Source organism: Epinephelus lanceolatus, chromosome 6 (assembly GCF_041903045.1).
Source record: "Epinephelus lanceolatus isolate andai-2023 chromosome 6, ASM4190304v1, whole genome shotgun sequence".
In the NCBI taxonomy this organism is placed as follows: domain Eukaryota; kingdom Metazoa; phylum Chordata; class Actinopteri; order Perciformes; family Serranidae; genus Epinephelus; species Epinephelus lanceolatus.
In genome coordinates, this window is record NC_135739.1 from 27,799,025 (window position 1) to 27,822,559 (window position 23,535).

Below are 23,535 nucleotides of genomic sequence, written 5' to 3' on the forward strand. Positions count from 1 at the left end.
ACAGCTTCATTACTGCACAGGTGTGCCTTGGGATGGTCACAATAAAAGGCCACTCTAAAATATTTAGTTTGATCAACCAACACAATGTCAAAGATGTCACACGTTTTGTAGTAGTATGGCAATGATTGCAGGAATGTCTGCCAGAGCTGCTGCCCTTTAATTGAATGTTTATGAGATGTCTTTAAGGTTGTTTCCCTGAATGTGGCAGTACATCCATCTGGCCTCATAACTGCATGTCAGTTATAAGGAATAACTGCTGTCAGGTCAAGACCCTGGTGAAAAAGATGAGCATGCAGATGTGCTTCTTTGAGATGGAGCCTGACAGTTTGTGCAGATATTCTTTAGCTGTGCAAACCATTTGGTGCATCAGCTGACCAGCAGGCTGATCTTAAACAATGTTGCAGGTGAAGACACAGTATGTGGAGGTCATGAGCTGGTGTGGCTACATGTGGTCTGCAGTTGTGAAGCCGGTTGGATGTACTGTCAAATAAACAAACAACAATGGCGACATCTTATGGTAGTAAAATGAACATTTACTTCATGGGCAACGGCTCTGGTGGACATTCCTGCAGTCAGCATGCCAATGATACGCTCCCCCAAAACTAGTAACATTGTGTTGTGTGATAAACCTGCACACCCCAAGGCACACTGGTATAGCAATGATGCTGTTTAATCTGCTTCTTGATATGCCACACCTGTCAGGTGGATGGATTATCTTGGAGAAGGAGAAGTGCTTATTAACATGGACTTTAACAAATTTGTGACTACAGTTTGAGACAAATATATCTATTGAGTGCATGACAAAAGTCTCAGATCTTAAATTTAAACCTGTGGAAAATGGGAGTGAAAACAAATGTTGCATTTAAATTTTTGTCCTGCTTCATTCTGAAATGAAAGCACCTGATTGTCTGATAATCAGTAGCTGGAGGTCAAAGTTCCTGCTGCTGCCTTTAGAGCTCATGATTAGTTAGTTATTTGATTAGTTTCTCTCTGACATGACGTGTGTGTGTGTGTGTGTGTGTGTTGTCTCGTCAATCATTACACAAAGAGCCATTTCAAGCAGTTACAAATCTTTAATTGTCAAAAGTTAACACTGTCAAATATTACTGTTTCTGTGTTTGTCAGGTACGATATCTGTTTAACCACATTTCTAAAAATCTTTTTTTTCTCTCTGTTTTCAAAGATAACTGGTTAAGTAAGTAGTAAAATATATAGTTAATACAATCCCTAAATGAATGATGATTATGAATCCGTATCTGTGGTAATGAATGACGACATGAAGAAACTCTGGTTTAATGTCATTGAATCATCCTCTGAGATCCTCAGAGTCTGGCAACCTTTAGTGGTGAACCTTCATTTTGCCTCTACTCTGTATATTTATTTGCCACTTTAAGGTCATCCGGAGGGGGGAAAACACAATTCTGTTGTGAAATGGTTTTGAGAAGTTTCGAGATGTATAGTGTAATGGCACTGCAGTTGGCAACTATTTAACTTTAATGTTAAAAGTAATAGAGAAATAAATGAAGTAGCTGCTGATCGATGAATTCTGTTAGATGCACTGTTGTTAATGCTCGAATGATAACACTAGGCCTGTCTGAAATCCTGCAAAATTACAGTTACACCATGCAAGTCCTTAAGGTCCCTTGCATTGTATATTCAGCCTCATTGAGTCCTACTGTACACATAAATATAAAGACAAATATCACATGAAATATTACTGTGTATGACAAGCAATGTTGGTTAAGTGTCATGTAGAAAATGAGCACTGTGAAACAGTTTTCAATCACATAAATGTGTATTCTGACTTCTCACAATATGAAAACAAAACATGAAAAGAAATGACATGATTATTTGCATTTCAAAGATTCAACATGAGAGTAGTACAGGAGTATAGGAGGAGTGTGTAGACAAATTAGCACAAACTAGTAAATCACACTCCCTCATTCAAAATACATCATGTCCAAATCCCAGGGTGCATCTCTCTCCGTCGAGGACACAGCGGGACCACAAGACACTTTCATTGCTTTCTGGTTAATATTTACATATCAAACTTTTTGCATCACTGTCAAAAGAGAAATTCACTCAGTTCATTTCAAGCTTGTCACTGTTGCGTTCAAGGGCTCATGCGCCCTTGCTCGTTCACAGGTTCACACCTCAGGGGAGAAAGTGGGGGGTCAATGTGGATCTGGCAACTCGTGAGAGCTGCTGTGTCCATGATCCAGTTTTAAATGCTTGAACGTCTATCTACATGTGCAGCATTGTCATATCTCACCGGGTGTGTACCATGTTAACAATATTCCTCCAAGAGAGTTACATGATGGGACAATAACCGCTGACAGGAGTTGACTGGAGATGAAGAGCTGCAGTAGTTTGCCAGACAGCTTGCATAGAGAGAGCTCCAGTCGTCCGCCCTCTTCCACCTTTCCTGTAACTCAAGCATGCTTCCAGAGATCCAGAAAACTGCAGAGGGGATGTCGACTTTTCCTTTTTGTAACCTTTTCAAATGTATTTCAGCCTCCCTTTTCATTATAACATTGCTCGATATTTACTAGATACTTCACTGTACTCCTTTTTTGTCTTTTTGGCAGTCATTAGGAAGATGTGTATAGCAGTGGGGAAATCATAAATTATCTAAGATAGCCCTCAGTCGGTAAAGACACAGTAACAGTCAATAGATAGATTACAATTTACAACCATACCCTTCATGTGGGAGCATAAAGAAGCATTTTCTTACAAGAAACCTACAATTTTATCTACCGTCAATTACAGAAGTACTATCTTAGTGAAGATGAAAACTAAATTTAAGGGTAAAAAGTGAGTAACTAGGTTTGAGAGTGATCCCTGTTTATCCCGCACTTGAGACAATCCTCAATTAAATTCCCCCCAAACCCAAAATAAATGTGATAACCTTTACAAACAGTGGGCCTTTACGCAGCAGATCCTCAATGGCAGCTGCTGTACGTGTCAAAATCATGTTTGCGGTCTTGTAAGTGGTGGTGCTGGTGTGTGTAAGTGAGGACAAGAGTGTCTGTGTGTGTATGGGTGGTGTTGTGGGGGATTTTGGGGTGGTCACACCTCAGTGCTGATGGCTCGGGTGTTGGTGTAGAACTCCGGAGGCCGCCCTCTGTGGGTCTCTCTCAGCAGGGAGCCTCGGACGGTGGGCAGCGGCATCGCCAGCGCCTGGTTCTCATAGTGTGTGGGCATGTACGTGATGCGCTCGCCACCGTTGCGCATCTCATCAGTGGTGCGGATGTAGAAGGGCGAGTCATAGGGCGAGCAGGTGGGGCAGTAGCTGCGTTGCCTCCCTGTAGGTTTGGAGGGGTCGGAGGATCCGGGCGGCTCTGGTGGGGACATGGACAGCGGGGTGACAATCGACCCGTCCAGGCCGGGGACGCTGCAGGCGTTGCAGGCAAAGTGTTGCTGAGAGATGGAGCCGCTGTCAGACCCATTCTTCTTACAGCAGTAGTACTGCAGAGAGACAGAGAGAGAAGTCCAGTACATGTCAAACAAAAACAGTTTTCCAATTTTCAGTTTTTTTTTTCTAAGTTCGATCTTGCTGTCTTAAAATAAATGAAGAAACCTGCAAAGAGAATGGGATCAATTCTCTGTTTGTGATTTAATCAACACAGTTCAAGAATCCAGGACATTCAGATGCTGTTTTCTGGAAACTAAGGAAATGACTTGCTTTGCTTTGTCCTCTCCTTTGCCTCTCTTGCAAGGAGCACCTGTAACATAAATAATTTCCCCTCGGGGATCAATAAAGTATTTCTGATTCTGATTCTGATTCTGTTTTTTTAAGATTCTGGCAGCATTTCTACAACATTCCTAAAACAAGAAACGCTGCACTGAGAGCTTGTAGGATTCTTTCTTCCCACAGGCAAATGTTTCTGTTTTGAAGGTCCAGTGTGCATGATTTAGGGGCATCTATTGGCAGAAATTATATATTGTTACAGACTAGTCAAGTCTAAGGATGTCAACAGCTCAGATGAGAGGCTAGCCCTAACCTGGAGTGTGATTGAAGGAAACAAATGGAGGAAAGAACGGAACAGCGGACTGGTTTGCCAGGCACGAGAAATAATACAGGTAGGCCAGCTTACCAGGCCCGCAGGCTAGGTGCATTCAGAGGCTGGTCAGTCAGTCCAGGCACCGCCAGCTCTGGCTGCGGCTCCCGGTGAGCGGCGAGCTCCGTCCTGGCTCTTCCCAATAGTTCAGTTTTTTTTTTGTAGTTAAAATGGATCCGAAAACAAACATAAACTGGTTTCGCTCTCACAGAGTCTGTGGCTTGGCTGGGTGGGTGTAGCTGTCGTCCTCTTCAGCGACACTTTCAAAAATGGAGGGACTCCTCATGACATGGAAGCAAACATTTTCCTCTGCCACGCTCACACACCTGAATCTTGTCACCTCATTAACTAACTCCAGAGGGTGCGTGCGCACCTTAATGATGTGATGTAAACAAACACACAGCTCAACCATACCTTTATTTCTCAGCGGAAACCAGTCCAAAACGTAAATGAAAGGAAAAGGAAAAGAAAAGAGGAACTATAATCCCCCTATCACTCCTAACAATATAGTATTCATAACTATGTTTTCGTTAGATTATAATCCCCTGAAAATAAAAATTGTTGTGTTTTTGTTACCTTAGAATGAGTGGTTTATATGTGCGAATCCTCTTATATACTTACATACATAGTACATAGGGCCATTCACATTTTGGCATATTCTTGTCAGCCACTGTGGTTCTCCAATATCCTTGGCACATGAGAGAAGTTTCAGTTCTGCAACCTCACCACTAGATGACACTAAATCCTACACACTGGACCTTTAAGAAAAGTAAGTATAGTGTATAATAAAAGTAAATTAAATTAATGGTCTCTGGTTCAAGCCAAAGCCAATACCATATTGTTTAAGCTGTCTAAATTCTTATAGAATATTCCAAATACAATTACCATTCATTGAAATAATTATCATTGCCGGGATTATATGATTATTTTATTATATTTCATAAGGATATGCAATTTGAAAACAGTGTAGATGTATTACTCTTCTTCTATAGCCTACAGCCTCCTGTAAGATGCTGTGATAAAAAAAGAAATGTGGCAGAAGGATTAATATTGAAGTGGGATTTAAACATCTTTCTCACACACACATACACAGAAAGAGACGTACCTGGAGTCTACAGTAACAGAGCACAGCTATGATACACAGAAGTATCACTGTGGCCAGTATTCCTCCGGTTATGACAACAGTTCCAGCTGTCATCCGACCAGCTCTCCATCAAACTCTGACACGGGCACAAGGAAGTGACATCATTAACAAGAGCCTCCCACTGCACTGCAAATGTGAGGTGTAATCAAATCACGCAAAGGTCAGCATCACGGTAAACACAGATGTGATGTGATGGAATATATTTTCCATGTAAGAACGTTAATAGGGCCGACTTGAAAGGTCATTCTATAATTAATGCAGAGGGAATTAGGTGGAGAACATGAACGGTGTAAATGACTTTAGCATGCATTTTGGTAGAAGGTAGAAATAATAGACTGCCATCATGAATACACCCGAATATATATATATATATATATATATATATATATATATAGCTTGTTTGCATACAAATCTACTATACACCCATATCATATACTCACGTTCAGCAAAGTTGCTTAACACCTGAAAGCAGAGAATAACAGATGTTAGTATATCAAATGCTACAGATAGATAGATAGATAGATAGATAGATAGATAGATAGATAGATAGATAGACTTACATCAGAAGAGTGTTTGAAGGTCGTAAGGGTGTAGAGACGTCAAATCAGAGGTCAAGGGTGAGAGGTCACACCGCTGGATGGCCACACTCTATGAACATCTCTGATGAAAGAGGAATTAAAAGAAAAGGGAAGGTATAGCAGTTTAATTTCTCTCCACAAGGTGGCACCGAGAGAACAGAAAAATATCTCTCACAGACACACCAACAGACAGCACTGGCACTAGATAATGCCTTGGATGATGGTAATGGCTAGATAATGACTGGAGAAAGGGAGGAAAGAAGGAAAAGGGGAAGTAAGATAAGATAGTTCTTCTCTTTTATTGTTGTGTTAGTGGCTAATTTAACATCTGGCAAAGGGAGAGCAGTTGAAATTTAGCCTTTGGGCTAACACTGGCACATATATATTCATGATGAATGTGCATCGTCCCTGAGAATGAATGGCTGAATAAATAAATAAATAAATAAATAAATAGTTGTTTTCATTACAAAATGTCCACAAGGCATACACATGAACCCACAAACTGTTGTTGCATTACATAGCCTGGACAAAATAATAGCAACTCCTGTTCCTGCAGTGCAATGCAACCATGAACAACTTCATTCACCACCACAACAGCGCTTCAAGCATATCTGAAATCACATATGTGCATGTATCCACATGTCGCCTCTATTAGCCAGTTGGCATTAACAACTTCACAAACCTTCAAACACACACACTTGAGCTCCATGCCAAATTTTAGCCTCCTACAGAAAAAAACTGCAGCCACCAACCGGCCAACACAGCAAGCTATAGAGCTGCTGGTCACAGCTGAAAATGAGACAGAGTTGAATCAACTGTTCTCTGACACAGCCACAACAAAGCAATGACATAAACATATTTACTGTGGGGCTGCTGGATCACATTAGATCGTAAAGGTGTTGCATTCACCTGCTGTTATCAAGCAAAGCAGTCACTATATTTAATAAATGTATGTCGTGTCCTCTTCCGTGAATTTCTGTTGATGAAGTTTGAGTCTTCCTAGGTTTCCTGTAAATAATCAGTGAAACAGTGAAACTCGTATGTGAGATCACTGTCGGGTCACTGCTGTCAGATAGAGAGGACATAAACTGAGAATGATAGTATTAAATACGGAATGGTCGATGTCTCAAACTCTTAAGCAATGTCTCTCTATCTCCTCCACACTCAAATACACACAAACACATGCATGCAGCATTATGGCAGAGCAGCAGTATAAGTGATTTAGTGGCGAGGGGCTCAGTTGTTCAGGGGTTTTAATCTGCAGGCTGAGGCTTGTCTTGGTGAAATGAAATCTATTACAGCTGATAAAAACATGCCAAACCCTTGATTGTTGTGGCAGGGAGAGAGAGGGAAGGTGAGATAAACACGGCGGGTTGAATGGAGAAGGTAAGAAAGGAGGAAGTAGGAAAAAAAACGAGAAAGGAAGGAATTAAGGAAGTAGCACAATGGGTAGATGTGTATGGAGGCTGACACACACACACATACACACACACTTTCACACTTCTCTGCATGAGTACACAGAGCTAATTTCTCAGCCTGTCACTTATGATTCCTGCTGTTTGATGTCTAAATGGGCTGGTGTGTGTGTGTGTGTGTGTGTGTGTGTGTGTGTGTTTGTGTGTGTGTGACATGTTTTCATGTGAGCAGTTTGTCCTGTACATGTGATGTGATAGATGAAGTCTGTCAGTCCATCATCGTGCAATGTGTCAGTAAAGTCCAGATTTAATTAGAGCCCAGTGAGCCTAATGAGATCTGGCCTCCTCACCACAGAGATTCTCACTCCACATGGCTGCACATGGGCTGTGTTGGATTGATGCGAGATAACTACTGAGAAAACCTGTTCACATCTGTGCCCTGGTGGCTATTACAAATAGGACAACTTTGGAGGATGATGGTGTTGATGATGGGATGATGGTGTCCAATATAAGCGCACACAAAAATGGATCACTGTTATTGTGCATGTTTGTATTTTAAAAACAGATTGTGTAAAAGGAGTAAACGTAGAGACTGTGTCATCATCCTCTGGTTTGTGGACTATGGTTTTCAAGCCTTTGGCCATCACCATCTTGGTTTTTTGGAGGCAGTAGAAACCATATTTGGACGAGAGGATGAAGCTATGGAGGAGCGAGGGGTGGATCTGACTGAGAACCCTTAGGACAGTGTCATGCAACATATCCTCATACAGCGCTTCATAGGATATCTTACAAAAATGCACACGCAATGGTTCATAAGATATCTAATGAATTAGCACGCCATGAATGACGTTTCATGCTTTATGTTAAGTTACATAGTTGGACAGTAACCACAGTTATCATATGTAAAGTTACAGAGGTACAGTTACTTTGATTAGGGTTTAGAAAAGAAATTGGTTGGGTGTCTTTAGGTTTAGGGAAGTAAAGTAAAGTAGTTTAGGTTTAGGAAAAGAAACATGGTGACGACCAGCACTGGGAAAGTTACTTTTGAAATTCAATAGGTTACAGAATAAATGGCAAATGGACTGCACTTGTATAGCGCCCAGTCTTCCGACCACTCAAGGCGCTTTTTACACTACTGAGTCACATTCACCTATTCACACACACACATTCATACACAGGTGGCCGAGGCTACCATACAAGGTGCCACCTGCTACTCAGTAACCATTCACACGCTCTCACACACCAATAGAAGAGCCATCTGGAACAACTCGGTGTTCATTATCTTGCACAAGGATACTTCGATATGCGGACTGGAGGAGCCAGGGATCAAACCACTGATTTTCCGATTAGTAAACGACCTGCTCTACTTCTGGGCCACAGCTGCCCCAGACTACTAGTACTAGGGTACTAGATTAAAAGTTACCCTGTTAAAAATGTACGTAGCTATTTTAAATGCTTCATCAAAGTAATGTAACTTATTACATTTGATTATTTTGCAATTACTTTTCTGACAAATGTTTTAAACTGGGTAATAAAGCTAAAAGTCCTAATTGCATAAGTGTATAAATGTTGTACTCAAATTTATCCCATCAGTTCTGCTGAGCCACATTGTCCAGAAATATGACAAAAAGAGGTATTCCTGCATGGCAAAAAGATGCTTTTTCCTCATAAAAAGATTCTACTGAAAAAAACATTCTTGGATCAAACCCCTTTGTAATCACCAACATTTAGATTAGTAACATTAATTCAGTGACATGTTCTTTCTCAGTAACTGTAACTGGTTACAATTACGTTTATTTTGTAATTGAATGACACATCCCCAACGCTGGTTTCACATAATTCAAAACACCTGACTCCTGGGGGAAAGTCCTGTGTTTTGTGACCCATCCACCACCCCAACCTGCCTGCTAATGCGAACTACTTCCTTCTTTACTTCCGTCAGTGCATTGGTCACGTGTTTGCAGCCTCCCGAAATACATACACACAAATTACTGGCTCATAATTAAGAGGGATATATACAAATTCTAGCACATTACCTTCGTAGGTATACGTACAAACAGTGCATGAGAACAGCATGTGCCATGGTAGAGACTTGTCAATCACAAGATAGCCATGCCCTAAAGCAAACTCTTTTTTATTGTCTATTTTACTCTACATAGGACCTTCATTTGCAAAATGAACATCAGTCTGTATTTAAGAAGACTCGGAACAAGTAATTAAGACCACAAACTTGTTGAGGTAATAATCAAGTGAGAAGTAGGGTCATTTTCTCATTGACTTCTATAAAATCACTTTTTTTCAAGACCAATGAAGTCGCCACCTGCTGGCCAGTAGACAGAAAGCAGGTTTAATGCATTTCTGCCACGCTTCACTTCAGACCCTTGACTTTAAAGCATATGAGTGACTGCATACTGTAAAACTGCAGAGTAACATTGTGCTTTCTATGTTATATGGATGCAGTGACTAACTGCTGTAGAAGCAGATGAGACAGGTTGAGGTCAGCAAAAAACTACGGGACAAAACTGCATCACACTCCTGAGACGTGTTGAACGTCTCAAACTGATGACATGTACCATTGTTAAGAGAAGCTGAAAGCACACTGAGCTGGAAGCGCTGTAAGACTCTCCACTGAGGAGAAGAAAAGGAGGCGGCGCTGCTCCCAAAGGCTGCGGTCTGAACCGCTACACTGGCGCTGAGCTCATAAACCATGTTTCTGTCAGAAAGTACACTAGCCTTCAATTATTTGTGGAGACCAAACGGGATGGCAGCTGACAGAGTCCTCTTAACATCATTCATCATAACTCTCTCAAGTGCATGCAATCTCAGACTCGGCACACCAAACAATTTTTCATAATTAATGCCAACACGGTGACTTGTACTGCATGGAGGAAATGGAAATGGAGTCACCACCACTGTCACCACGTCATCTTTTACTCAGACACACAGACAGAAAATAACAGATTTGTTTTTCTCCCTGTGTACATGTTGCTCTGCAAGCACTTCCAGACAAACTTGTTGGTTAGATTAATTTGAGTTCACTTCGTTTGACAAACTACAGAGAGGAATGAGATATCTGCATCAGCACACACAAACTCACACACTCATGCTGAGCACAGACAGAAAGAGAGCTGGATCAGTCACCACTGGGTCCAGATTAGAGTGGCCTTCAATCCCCAAAACTGCCTGAAGAGCCCTGTATACTGATAAGACTCTCACATTGCACACATACAGAATTCACTCAGGCAAACATGTACTCATGCATCACCAAATAAATCAGGACATCCTAATAAAACATCCATTAGAACAGACAGCAGAGTCGTCATAGCACTTAGCTACCGTCAGCGCACAAAGAGGACAAGTGTTTTATTTACTCAATATCACCACTCACCATAAATGTCTAATCAACAATTAAGAGTTGATACTGCAGTGTAATCAAGTACGATTCATCCCAGTATATTCACAGCAGCAGGATGTATGTCGTTTGCAGCAGCTCTACATATATAACACGTTTAAGATCTACTATGCAGATTTATCGGCTGCTGTTTGTAAACACACTTGTCAGCGAAAGCAAAAGTCAACCTCAGACTGAAAAATGTCTCCCTTACTGTTACTCGAGATAGGACGTTGAGCAATTGCCAGAAATTGTTTCTGCAGAACATGATGATGTCACAGTGAAGTTGACCTTTGACCTCTTGGATATAAAATGTCATTACTTCATTTAATCCTATTAGACATTTGTGTGAGATTTTATCATAATTAGCTTATCAGTTTCTGAGTTATAGCCAATAACATGCTTTGAGAGGTCACACTGACCTTCAAACACCAAACTCTAAAGCTGAAAACACACTGGCGCTGCAACTCATTAACAGACAACCAGGCAAAGTTATCACTACTTTTACTGAAAGATCTGTGCTTCCTCCACCTGTGCATTAGCTTAAAATCATGTGTGGACACCCACTAATTAAAGTTAATTTTCCACCTGAAGAGCTATGACTCACCAGGCAATATCTTTTTGGCTACTGTCTTTATAATGACAGAATTGTGAGTGGTTTAGCTCAGGATATTTCTCTCCTAACCCATTCTTGTCACGCACTAGATACAGTAACAGCGACAGAGTTCTCTTTGCATCAGCGGTTAGGGGGGGCGAGCTGCCATAGGAGCAGAGGAAAAAGAGTTGTTACAGAAGCCGGTATGTACAAGCAGAGAGCAAGTGGGGGGCATTTAATTCTGGGGGCAGCGAGGCTGGAAACAGGGCAATGGCTTAAAGTACCACGGGGTGGCATGTCCAGGAGCACAGACCTGTGTCTTGCCGCTGCAAGTGTGGGATTGTGCATTGAAAATAATAGGGGCGTATTTTTTGCCCCGCGAAAATTGCATCTGGTGTGTTTCGGCCTTGATAATTTATATTTTTTTTTTTTTTTTTTTTTTCTTTAAAGATTATTTTTGTGGGCTTTTTGCCTTTAATGGACAGGACAGTGTGTGAAATGGGGAGACAGAGAGAGAGTGGGGACTGACACACAGCAAAGGGTTGCAGGCCAGACTCGAACCCGCGACTGCTGCAGTGAGGCAATGCCTCTGTACATGGGGCACTGGCACTATCCACTATGCTACCGACGCCCCTAATCAGGTCATTTTTGAGTCCAAGTGGGCATTTGCACCAAATTTGAAGTAATTCCCTCGAGAAATTGCATTCACAAGAAGGCGACGGATGAGGTCACAGTGACCTTGACCTTTGACCTGTGTCCACCAAATTATATTTGCTTCATCCTTGACTCAAAGTGGATGTTTGATTTGAAGACCTTCCCTAAAGGTGTTGAGATATTGTGTTCACAAGAATGAGACTGATAAAAGGTCATGGTGACCTTGACCTTTGACCACCAAAATCAAATGAATTCATCCTTGAGTCCAAGTGGACATTTGAAGAAATTCCTTCAAGGCGTTTTTTGAGATATCGCATTCATGACAATAAGATGGCCAGACGAACAGAAACACAGATGAACAGATGTACAACCCGAAAATATAATGCCTCTGGCCACAGCTATTGCTGGCACGGGTGCATAAAAAATACTGAAATAAAGGCAGTGTGCTGAGTCTCAGCAGAAAAACACACAGCCAAAGACTTCTAGTAGGTCAAGTGATGACTGAAAGGATATACAGTACAGGCCAAAAGTTTGGACACACCTTCTCATTCAATGCGTTTTCTTTATTTTCATGACTATTTACATTGTAGATTCTCACTGAAGGCATCAAAACTATGAATGAACACATGTGGAGTTATGTACTTAACAAAAAAAGGTGAAATAACTGAAAACATGTTTTATATTCTAGTTTCTTCAAAATAGCCACCCTTTGCTCTGATTACTGCTTTGCACACTCTTGGCATTCTCTTGATGAGCTTCAAGAGGTAGTCACCTGAAATGGTTTCCACTTCACAGGTGTGCCTTATCTGGGTTAATTAGTGGAATTTCTTGCTTTATCAATGGGGTTGGGACCATCAGTTGTGTTGTGCAGAAGTCAGGTTAATACACAGCCGACAGCCCTATTGGACAACTGTTAAAATTCATATTATGGCAAGAACCAATCAGCTAACTAAAGAAAAACGAGTGGCCATCATTACTTTAAGAAATGAAGGTCAGTCAGTCCGGAAAATTGCAAAAACTTTAAATGTGTCCCCAAGTGGAGTCGCAAAAACCATCAAGCGCTACAACCAAACTGGCACACATGAGGACCGACCCAGGAAAGGAAGACCAAGAGTCACCTCTGCTTCTGAGGATAAGTTCATCCGAGTCACCAGCCTCAGAAATCGCAAGTTAACAGCAGCTCAGATCAGAGACCAGATGAATGCCACACAGAGTTCTAGCAGCAGACCCATCTCTAGAACAACTGTTAAGAGGAGACTGCGCCAATCAGGCCTTCATGGTCAAATAGCTGCTAGGAAACCACTGCTAAGGAGAGGCAACAAGCAGAAGAGATTTGTTTGGGCCAAGAAACACAAGGAATGGACATTAGACCAGTGGAAATCTGTGCTTTGGTCTGATGAGTCCAAATTTGAGATCTTTGGTTCCAACCGCCGTGTCTTTGTGAGACGCAGAAAAGGTGAACGGATGGATTCCACATGCCTGGTTCCCACTGTGAAGCATGGAGGAGGAGGTGTGATGGTGTGGGGGTGTTTTGCTGGTGACACTGTTGGGGATTTATTCAAAATTGAAGGCACACTGAACCAGCATGGCTACCACAGCATCCTGCAGCGACATGCCATCCCATCCGGTTTGCGTTTAGTTGGACGATCATTTATTTTTCAACAGGACAATGACCCCAAACACACCTCCAGGCTGTGTAAGGGCTATTTGACCAAGAAGGAGAGTGATGAGTGCTGCGGCAGATGACCTGGCCTCCACAGTCACCGGACCTGAACCCAATCGAGATGGTTTGGGGTGAGCTGGACCGCAGAGTGAAGGCAAAGGGGCCAACAAGTGCTAAACACCTCTGGGAACTCCTTCAAGACTGTTGGAAAACCATTTCAGGCGACTACCTCTTGAAGCTCATCGAGAGAATGCCAAGAGTGTGCAAAGCAGTAATCAGAGCAAAGGGTGGCTATTTTGAAGAAACTAGAATATAAAACATGTTTTCAGTTATTTCACCTTTTTTTGTTAAGTACATAACTCCACATGTGTTCATTCATAGTTTTGATGCCTTCAGTGAGAATCTACAATGTAAATAGTCATGAAAATAAAGAAAACGCATTGAATGAGAAGGTGTGTCCAAACTTTTGGCCTGTACTGTACTTCTGTATGGTCTATCCTGCATAGCATAGCTTTCAGAAAGATGGCAGCTCAGGTCTTCAAGGATTGAAAGATTTAAGGCGAGCTTTTGTGAAACACAGCTGTCACAAACACACTGAACAAGTAACAAGTCTGCAGATCCATTTCCATCACAGTGGCAATCATAATAATATGATAATGAGGTGTGAGTCTCAGGTGGATCGTAGCCTGTGGATGATGAAATCCTCTCAGAATGCATTCATGTGTCACTTTGCTGTGAGTTGGAGCTGCACTGCATTCTGGTGCTCAGCACATTTTAGTTTTGGACAAGCTGATATTTTTCTTTAAAGCTTGTATCTGCAGCATTTTAGCTTGAGGCAGAAAATACTTTTTTAAAAAATCCCATCAGTGTTTAAGTTTCCACGCTGACACCTATCAGTCATCTTAGTGGTCTTATGTGTTTATGTCCTGAGGCTGTGAGCAATGCTGGTGTAAATGTTGCTTATATTACATTTTATTACACTATACTAAGAGTATACTTTTTCTTTATTTTACTTTTTTTTGTTTATTTTGTAAATAAAAAACAGATAGAGCTTACTTAGAGGTAGCCTGTTTCCTGACCTCTAAATCACTACCCACATCTTAATTTGCCCATCCATTTTCATCCACTTATCTGGGGTGTGGGAGAAACAACAGGCCAAGCAAAGCACCCTAGATGCCTCTCTCGCCAGCAACGCTTTCCAGCTCCTCCTGGGGGACCCCAAGGTGTTCCTAGGCCAGATGAGATATGTAATCCTTCCAGCGTCTTCTGGGTCTGCCGCGGGGCCTCCTACCAGTGGGACGTGCTCAGAACACCTCTAATAGGAGGTGCCCAAACCACCTCAGCTGACCCCTTTTGACGTGAAGGAGCAGCAGCTCTACTCCGAGCTCCCTTTGGATGTCCAAGCTCCTTACCCTATCTCTAAGGCTGAGGCCAGCCACCCCATGGAGGAAACTCATTTCAGCTGCTTGGGTCCGTGATCTCATTCTTTCAGTCACTACCCAGAGCTTTCCCTCTGTGATCTGTAGCCTATAGTTCGGCTTTAGCATCTAACTATATTTGTCTTTTTAACCTGTTGTTGCTGCTGAGTCAGTTTGACTTCCTGGATATATCCTTCAAACACAGACTGTAGACCCCTCCGTCTGCTTCGCTCTGGAATCACTGTTTCATTTTTCCAAAAATATGATAATATTTCTTCAGGGAGTGCAGTTAGTTCCAGTGTGGGCTCCATGCTTACTCCAACAGCTTGTCAGACCATCACAAAGGGGCGGGGCTTAGCAAAAGGTCAATTCTGAAGTTTCCAAACCGGACCCCTTTCTCCTGCGCCTCAACATCGTAATTTGTTCAGCCAGTCTGGTGTTGTGCTCATTGACAACTGTTCTCTTCCACTGATCAACCAATTAGAGATTTGCAGGTAGATATAAGAATAGTGACATCTTGCGAGCTACCTAGTTTCGTCCTTGACATATTACATTACATATATAAAGATTATGTTTAATGATACAAACTGTTTTGTCATGATATACTATAAACTGTATACTACACTCCGTTACACTCTATTATGTGTGATTATGCCGTGGTACGATGCAACGCACTACACTGCACTACAGTGGACTATGTTAATGTTTTAAAGCTTTTACACCTGCAATCATCGCTCTTTCATATTTTGTGGGTTTCTATCAGCCTGCTGGCACTCCATTGTGCCCACTTCCATTATTGCTCTCCATTGTCCTGTAAGTTATTTTATTTGTAGGATAAAAAGCCTTCATGCTGTAAAAATGCAGGTTTCCCATATGCTGTTTTTGGCAAATCAGAGTAATGAGAATATCTCACGAGCCACCTCTCCCTCTCCCCCTCTCTGATGGAGTGTTCCCTCTGGAGTCTCAGCCATCAGTCTTCAGGAGCATCTGAAGGACCTTGACTGCCCTGCAGGGTTTTTACAAGATTGATTCTTTGGATCTTAAATTCAGCAGCGGTCAGCCAGTCTCCCCCCCTCCAAACACACTGCAAACACATTTTAGGCTTGTGAAGTAAATGCCACAGGTTTGATCCCCACAGTGTGTCCTCCCAAACAAGTATGTTTTCATTTTTGTTTTGTAGTGAAATTTTCAGGGCAAACATGAATCAGTAGTTCTGTATCTAACTTTCAATGCCCATTTCTAAACAGGTAAATATTCAAAGGTAATGTCTCTATACATGGAGCGATAGAGAGATAGTAATAGTGATGATAAGAATTAAGTTAAAAACCAACAATTAAAAATAAATACATAAATTTAAATATAATGATAATAATATATATAACATATATAAAATGAAATTGTTATAAAATGAAATAGAGAGATGGTAAGAGTGATACAAAAAAATCTAAGCAAAAAATTAATTAAAAAAATAATAAAACACAGTTTACAATAAAACAAAGGAGAAAATTTACAATCAAACAAAGTATGTTTGAGCAAGAGAACAACTTGCTCACTCACTCGTTTACAATTTCAAAACTGTCTTTTTGTGTGGTACAGATTTGTGAAGTCATCTGGGGATTTTACAATTTTCTAATTTCAGACAAAGGATTATTAGATTGACTTTCAGCTTGTAAATCTCCTTTAAAACCCTCTGGATCCTTAAATTTGCATGTAGTCAGGATAAAAGGATGATTCATTTTACTGCTGACATTGTGGAGATTTAAGGTTTACACAAAAGAGCAATGTAACTGCCAAGAGATATATTTGAAAAACAATACATTTGTTTGGTGAATTATTTGGTACCTGTTCATATTTTATACACTTTTGGTGACAAATGGACGATGTAGATGAAAACATAGTCTAAGACCAAACTATGCTATCAGAAATCTCTACGCAAAATCAAAAAGCATATTGTTATTCTAGTCATATCTAAACTCTGGAACAGGTTTTCATACCCAACCTTTGTTTGCAATACATAGTTCAAGTCTAGGAAACATATCATGTGAATCAATTGTGCAAACCCCATCTGGACCTTCCACATCTGTGAATAACAGGTGATGATACTGACTCGCCACTTATTGGTAAAACCAAAAACTACTTAAAGTCGGTGTCATTGGTATCAATTTAAAATAACAAATGATTCAACAGCTGTATGTCCTGTTTCTCACTACCTGTTTTTCAGACAATAATTTAGCAATAGCTCAACGTTACGTATTTTACTAAAACTGGAAGCACAGACAGCCCAGTGCTCAGTATGTGTGTCACTGTAGGTAGTCTTCACCATCTATCATCAACTGTACTTGAAATGCACATTCATCCGTGGCCTTGTCAGACCATAATGACAAAATTGTGGACTGCCTTTGCAAGGTTAATTTCACCTGACTCCCCAAAAATGTGGATGAGATAAGAGAAGGACTGACAATCTTCCCTCCATCAATGTCAATCCCAGCCCTGAACCCTGGACTGTTTGAGAATCTGTTCTTTTAGATGCTTCAGGTGTTGGTCTCAGCAGCAGGGGCAGCAGTTCAGACCCAAAGCCAACTTACCCAGGCAATAATTCATGCAAAATTTCAGCACACATTATTTTGGAAAACCACCATTTTGTCATCTAAACTCCACGGCTCTATGGCTGTCGTTGTAAGCAGAGAAAACAAGTCGCACATCCAAACAGGATTCATGGTCACAGTTGAAATGTAATTTGTCTAATCCTGTTATCTGGCGTTCCAAAGGCTTTCCTCTATCTGGTTCCTCTCTCTGTCGTCTCTGGTGCGCCGCAGTGTGGGCATCTGTGTGTGTGTGTCTTTGCATATGTGTGTGTGTGCATGTGTTTGTTTGTGTACGTGGGTGTGAAGTGAACACAATTTCGGGGGTCGGTTTAGGAATTGTGGAATATCTTTTTCATGAAGATTATTCACCGTAAAAGTAGAATCACGGGTAAAAATGTCAAAACAAAAAGACTCTAATCTGTTAAAGCTGCACTGGGAAACTTCACACAGTGGCGGCTCAAAATTAAATCACAGGATAGAACTGTCTGGATCATTTGATTTTAGTGAATATTGTAAGATGATGGCAGCAGATTGTACACAGCTCAGAGCTCTAACTGTAAACTGCAGAAGCACTGATGTTGTTTTACTGGAAACATATGATCAGCCAAAACACATCAGGTGATGTGTTGACTCTGCTGTAAGCACATCTGTGTCTCCTAGGGTAGCGAAGGCATGACCTGCCTCATTCTTCCTCTGATTGGTTGCCTTTGTTGCTTGTTAGTTTAGGCAAGAGGAGTGGGATTGGTTAGGGTTAGGGTAAGGGCGGGTCATGAAAAGGCCAATTCACCTACTGTAAAGGAATGTGCACTGTCCTTGGTGCTGAAGTGATGTGATTGTTTGAACATGGTTTTGTTTATACTGTAAAGCCCAATAAATCTATCAAATTATGAGGTCTGGTGGCTGGAGCTGTATGACAGTTTAATAAGTGAATTATTGCTTTAATTTCTCAACAGAAATGTATATTTTGTATGTGCAGGTGAAACACTACAGTGTGCCAAAATGGGATATTGAGAGATTCAAGGGTATGTGGGGCATGGCACTCTGTTAAGGAAGCTCATTAACAACCCCATTTGGCTTGCAAACAATGAGATTTGCATGGACTGCTGACCACTTTGCGGCAGTTGGGGGTAAAAACATTTTTTCCCCACTTAGATTTGACCATCTCAAAAACAAAAAAATATCATCTAATCTCAATAAACAGATGTCTGTATATGTATACAGAACCTGTAGGCAATGGCAAAAAAACAGTTTAAAACATGGATTAACTGATTCATAAAATCATAGAGTTGTAAAACTATAAATCATAAAAAAAGTAAGATTTTAAAAGAGTTGCAGCAGCCTGAAGCATAAAAAGAAAGAGTTTCTGACCTGTTTCAAGACAGACAGAGCAAGTTAAAGGCTAAAGTGAACAGATATGCTTTTAGCTTTCTTATAGAAAATATTTAGCGAGCTAGCTTCCCTGATATCTATAGGTAGTGTGTTCCATAGCTTTGGGGCGTAATTGACAAAGGCCGCATCTCCGAACCTCTTCCAGCTGTTACTGGGAACCTCCAGTAAACCAGCAGCAGATGATCGCAGTGTTCTTGGAGGCAAATAGTTAACAAGGGAGTTATCAATGTAGCTCGGTCCCAGCCCATGTAAGGCTTTGTATACAGGGAGGAGGACCTTAAAATCAATTCTAAATGTAACAGGAAGCCAGTGCAGAGCAGCTAAGACTGGCCTGATGTGCTCTCTCCTCTTGGTTCTGGTTAATAGCCAAGCTGCAGAGTTTGAGCTCTATTGAGCACCAGGTGAAGAGTCTTTCCGAAATCTGCTATCGTCTGATGACAAATTAGTTTTATATCATCTTTTTAATTTATTTATCTGCATTCATATGAAGAAGTCTGTTTATTTATAGATTAGCAAAAATGACCGGTGCACAAAAAAGGAAGTCTTGAATATCCACTGACTGCATCTGATGTCCCGAAATATTGTCTGTTGCCTCCAGAGGCTTGTTGTTGTCAGACTGATGGCCGATGGGTTCCCAGATCAAATGTCATCAAACCTGTCCACGGAGACAACCAGGACTGGGCATCTTTCTTTTTTTTAATCCCCCAAAAGAGCATTTAGAGAGTTTTTATCTCTCCAAAAAAAACCAAACCCAATAAATGTACAAAAAAACTGCATTGCTGACGACATTTATACCTCTTTCTATTTTATTTTCATTTATTAAAGTTTGTATTGTGTTACTTAACTAGTAAGTAGTGACATGACTTAATATGTATGCATACTTTGCATTCAGTCCATTAATACCTTTTAAAATAAATACTTCATATTGTGTAGCTTTTATTTAAGGGATAATATTTCACAAGAGCTCCACTCTCCCTCTCCTGATACACCTGTTCCACCCATGCCCCACCCATGGAATGAATAATGGAAAAGGGAGTGAATGATTTGGATATCCACTATTCTAAATAAACAGTGGAAACAGATCAAGAATTTTATAAAAGAAAAAGGAACAACTGAATGCAGAAAATTTGGAGAATTTCAAGAACTCAGCATGTGTGACAATACAGCCACTTATTGACATGAAAAAACACATAAGGATGGACTTGGACTGGCAGCTGCTCTAAATTTCAACATAAGCAACTTTTTCTTCTGACATTTTACACTCAGTCGTATACTACAAAAAGCTTTTATTTTATTCAATAATACTGCTACAAGTGCATATATTTTCATGGCAGAGCCAGTGGGAAACATCCTCTAATACGACCCAGAGGAGCGTTTCCTAAGTTCGTGCCCCTAGCAGATAGCTAATCTAGTTTGGGTTAAAATCATGAATGTGTTATAAGAATCTTTCTCAGCTCAAAGAAAGTTTTACAAATACAAAACTGAAATAGATTAAAAATTCATAAGAGAAACAGTCATCATTGATTTTTGTTTTTTGGGCCGCAGGGGACTTTTTCAATGTAACGCCGTGAGTGGCCACTGGGAAACATTGAAAGGGGGCCTGGTTACTCTTACGTACTTAAAGAAACATGATGTAGTGATGTGAAGCACGCAATATGAGGTTACACAGGTAAGTGTTGACTTCTGGTATTACACAGACCACCAACAGAGGTCTCCTGGGTCAAAGTCCTGTGTTTGTTTGACCCATCAATCAACCCTGACTGTTTGCCTTTGTCATTCTATACATCATCTGACTTCCTCTTTCGCTCCCCTCATAGTAACTATGACCACTGGAAATCGCCGCCAACAATAAATGTAAATATGGATCGCAATAAATTGCCAATTCAAATTCATTTAGAATTTGAATTGGGGGGGGGGCTGACAGTCTCGTTAAAGTCTTAGTTAGTTTACAACTACATGTTTTCATGGGAATAATGCACCAAATGGCAGGTAGATTAACTTCCTGGATGTAAACACTTACAGGTGCCCTTCAAGTCTTTTTTATGTACTGAGGGACCTACAGAAGCTAAACCGACCGTTAACCCATCTTGTCTTCTTGAGCTATCGCAGCAGTTACGGCCCAGTAGGCAGAGATTGATGACACTGAACATTTTAGTTCAATTACTTGGTTTTGCTCGAGGTCATTTGGGGCGAGGAACGCAATGAATGTAAAGAACCACTACCCAGAATGATCCTTTTGGCCCTATAAAAGCACATGATCAATACAGGCGGTAAAACGCCTTCATCCCCGTGAAGATGGGGAGAGAGATAGGACGACAGAGAGTTGGAACACAGTTTCAGTCTTTTTCTCCTTCCAATCTGGACCATGTTCTGATGCCGTATACGCTGCTGGCAGATTTATAACTGGTGTACATTACGCCGTTATGCAGCTCTCCGGGTACTGTACTCCAGGCTGCCAGCTCCTGATTCAGCCTTTCTACACACTCACTGTGACTCAAGAGGTGGTGAATACCTTCACTCACATGGTGAGCTAAAGATTCATTACTGGCAGTCCATCTGTAATTTTACACACACACGTCAAATTCAACTTCCTCCCTTTCAATAAAGGCCTATCATCATCTATACTGGCAAGTGGGATGGCTATGTGTCTTCAGCTGCTTCTACCCTCTGTGGCTCTACTGCACTTGTACTGCCATTACAACCACAACTGCTGCTGCTTCTAATGCTACTACTACTGTTACTATTACTATTACTGTATAACTACTGCTTCTGCTGTTGCTTTGTGCGTAATGTTTACAAATTCTTATTTTGAATGAATAACAGCAGTCAGAGTTTTCCCTTGACACTTGACATTTTCTAGATTCACAGCCAGTACTCTACACACATCTACTGACCATTGGCGGATTATGACACAATGGACCCCTGAGTCTGGACATGTAAAAAGGCCCCCTATCCTACAGAGTTGAAGTCCTATAGATAAACTGAGAGGATTAACTCTTACTTAAAATGTATCATCATGGTTTCTTTGTTGTGACATCCTCAAAGTGAATGTTTAGGCAAACTTTTGGCTTAGGGCCCACCCATGCTACTGACCCCAAAATCAGTTTCTGTTTGCGCTTCTCTGTTCTTATATACCTTCATCTATTATTTTAATAAAGGAATTCTTCACCCATAAGTGATCAGAATCCAAAAACTGAGAAAATTCTTGATGAATTGAAATCAAAGATTGTTGTATTTAACAACAGCAAAAATATATCAAAACATCCAATTACAAACTCTCACACAACTCGTGCAGTATATAGGCCTTACTTAGTTACTGGTTTTTGTTCACCTTGGTCATCTTGTGTCATTGGGAAACACACATTAAGGTCCAGGCGGAAGTCAAACTTTTGCCTGGACCCTCTTGTCCACCATCTTATCGTGTATCAAGTAAAACATTTATTTATCTTTATTTTGCAACTTATTTGTTATTGTTTTTTTTTCATTGGAAAATGAAAATTAGATCACATTGTTGGTGATCTTATCCACTGTTGTCTTATCTTACTATATAATGACGAAAACTCTGTGTGTGTGTGTGTGTGTGTGTGTGTGGGTGTGTCTGTGGGTGTGTCTGTTCCATGTTTTTCTCCTCACTGACTTGGTCAATCCATGTGAAATTTGGCACAGTGGTAGAGGGTCATGGGAGGATGCGAATCAAGCAATATTACATCAATTGGCCAAAGGGGGGCGCTATAGCAACTGATTGAAATTACAAACTTTGAATGGGCATATCTCATGCCCTGTATGTCGTAGAGACATGAAACTTTGCACAGATATGCCTCTCCTCATGAGGAACAAATTTGTCTCAAGAACCCAGAACTTCCGGTTATATAGATTTTCCACCATTTTGAATTTTTTGAAAAACACTTCAAATCGATCTCTTCCTAGGAAGTTTGACCGATCTGCATGAAACTCGGTGAACATAATCTAGGGACCAATATCTAAAGTTCCCTCTTGGCAAAAGTTGGAAAACTTACTAAAACTGAGCTTCTATAAGGCAATGAATATTGCGGAGGGCGTGGCTCATCACATAAAGGTGTATAACATCTCAAGGGTTTCACCGATCACCATGCAACTTTGTAGGCATATGACCACACATAATCTGAGGGGACCCCTCCATTATTGACCCCATCAAACAAAATTTCTTATCTAGGCCTAACCGCCATATTGATTTTTACTAAACTTGGTAGATATGTAGAACAGGAAGCCTCAAGGTGACTGGAGAAATTTAATTCTAAGTGGCAACTGGGTGGCGCTATAACAACAGAAAAATGCTTAAAAATGGCTAAAATGCGACCGATCTCTGTGGCTCCCCCTGTGGCCCAATGTTTTGGGGTTTTTTTTTCTTCATATTTTTGGTATGACTAAGTCATGGTATGGTATGCTGTACATAATCACGGAAACTGTCAGTGTGTCATTCTGTCAGTCAGTCATTCTGTCAGTCCCATGTTTTTCTACTCACTGACGTGGTCAATCTATGTGAAACTGCACATAGGCATTGATGATTGGCATAGGTAGAAGGTGACAAAGCTACCTAGTCTAGATTATTTTATAAAAAAAATATATAATTTGCATGTAGTTTTTTTTATTTTATCCAGGTTTT

The 23,535-nt window shown here is 40.8% G+C and overlaps 1 protein-coding gene across 1 annotated transcript in view; it reads right to left on the bottom strand.

The window, feature by feature from the left end:
- Nucleotides 1-1,060: 1,060 nt before the first annotated feature.
- The window catches only part of fam163ab (family with sequence similarity 163 member Ab), a 34,493-nt gene continuing 12,018 nt past the window's right edge, over nucleotides 1,061-23,535 (bottom strand). Inside the window, exons 2-5 of the mRNA XM_078168893.1 lie at nucleotides 5,766-5,865; nucleotides 5,646-5,667; nucleotides 5,167-5,281; nucleotides 1,061-3,468 (exon numbers count right to left, since the gene is read on the bottom strand). Of these exons, the coding sequence (XP_078025019.1) occupies nucleotides 3,070-3,468; nucleotides 5,167-5,259 (492 nt within the window). The 5' untranslated portion in view covers nucleotides 5,260-5,281; nucleotides 5,646-5,667; nucleotides 5,766-5,865 and the 3' untranslated portion in view covers nucleotides 1,061-3,069. The remainder of the gene's footprint in view (nucleotides 3,469-5,166; nucleotides 5,282-5,645; nucleotides 5,668-5,765; nucleotides 5,866-23,535) is intronic.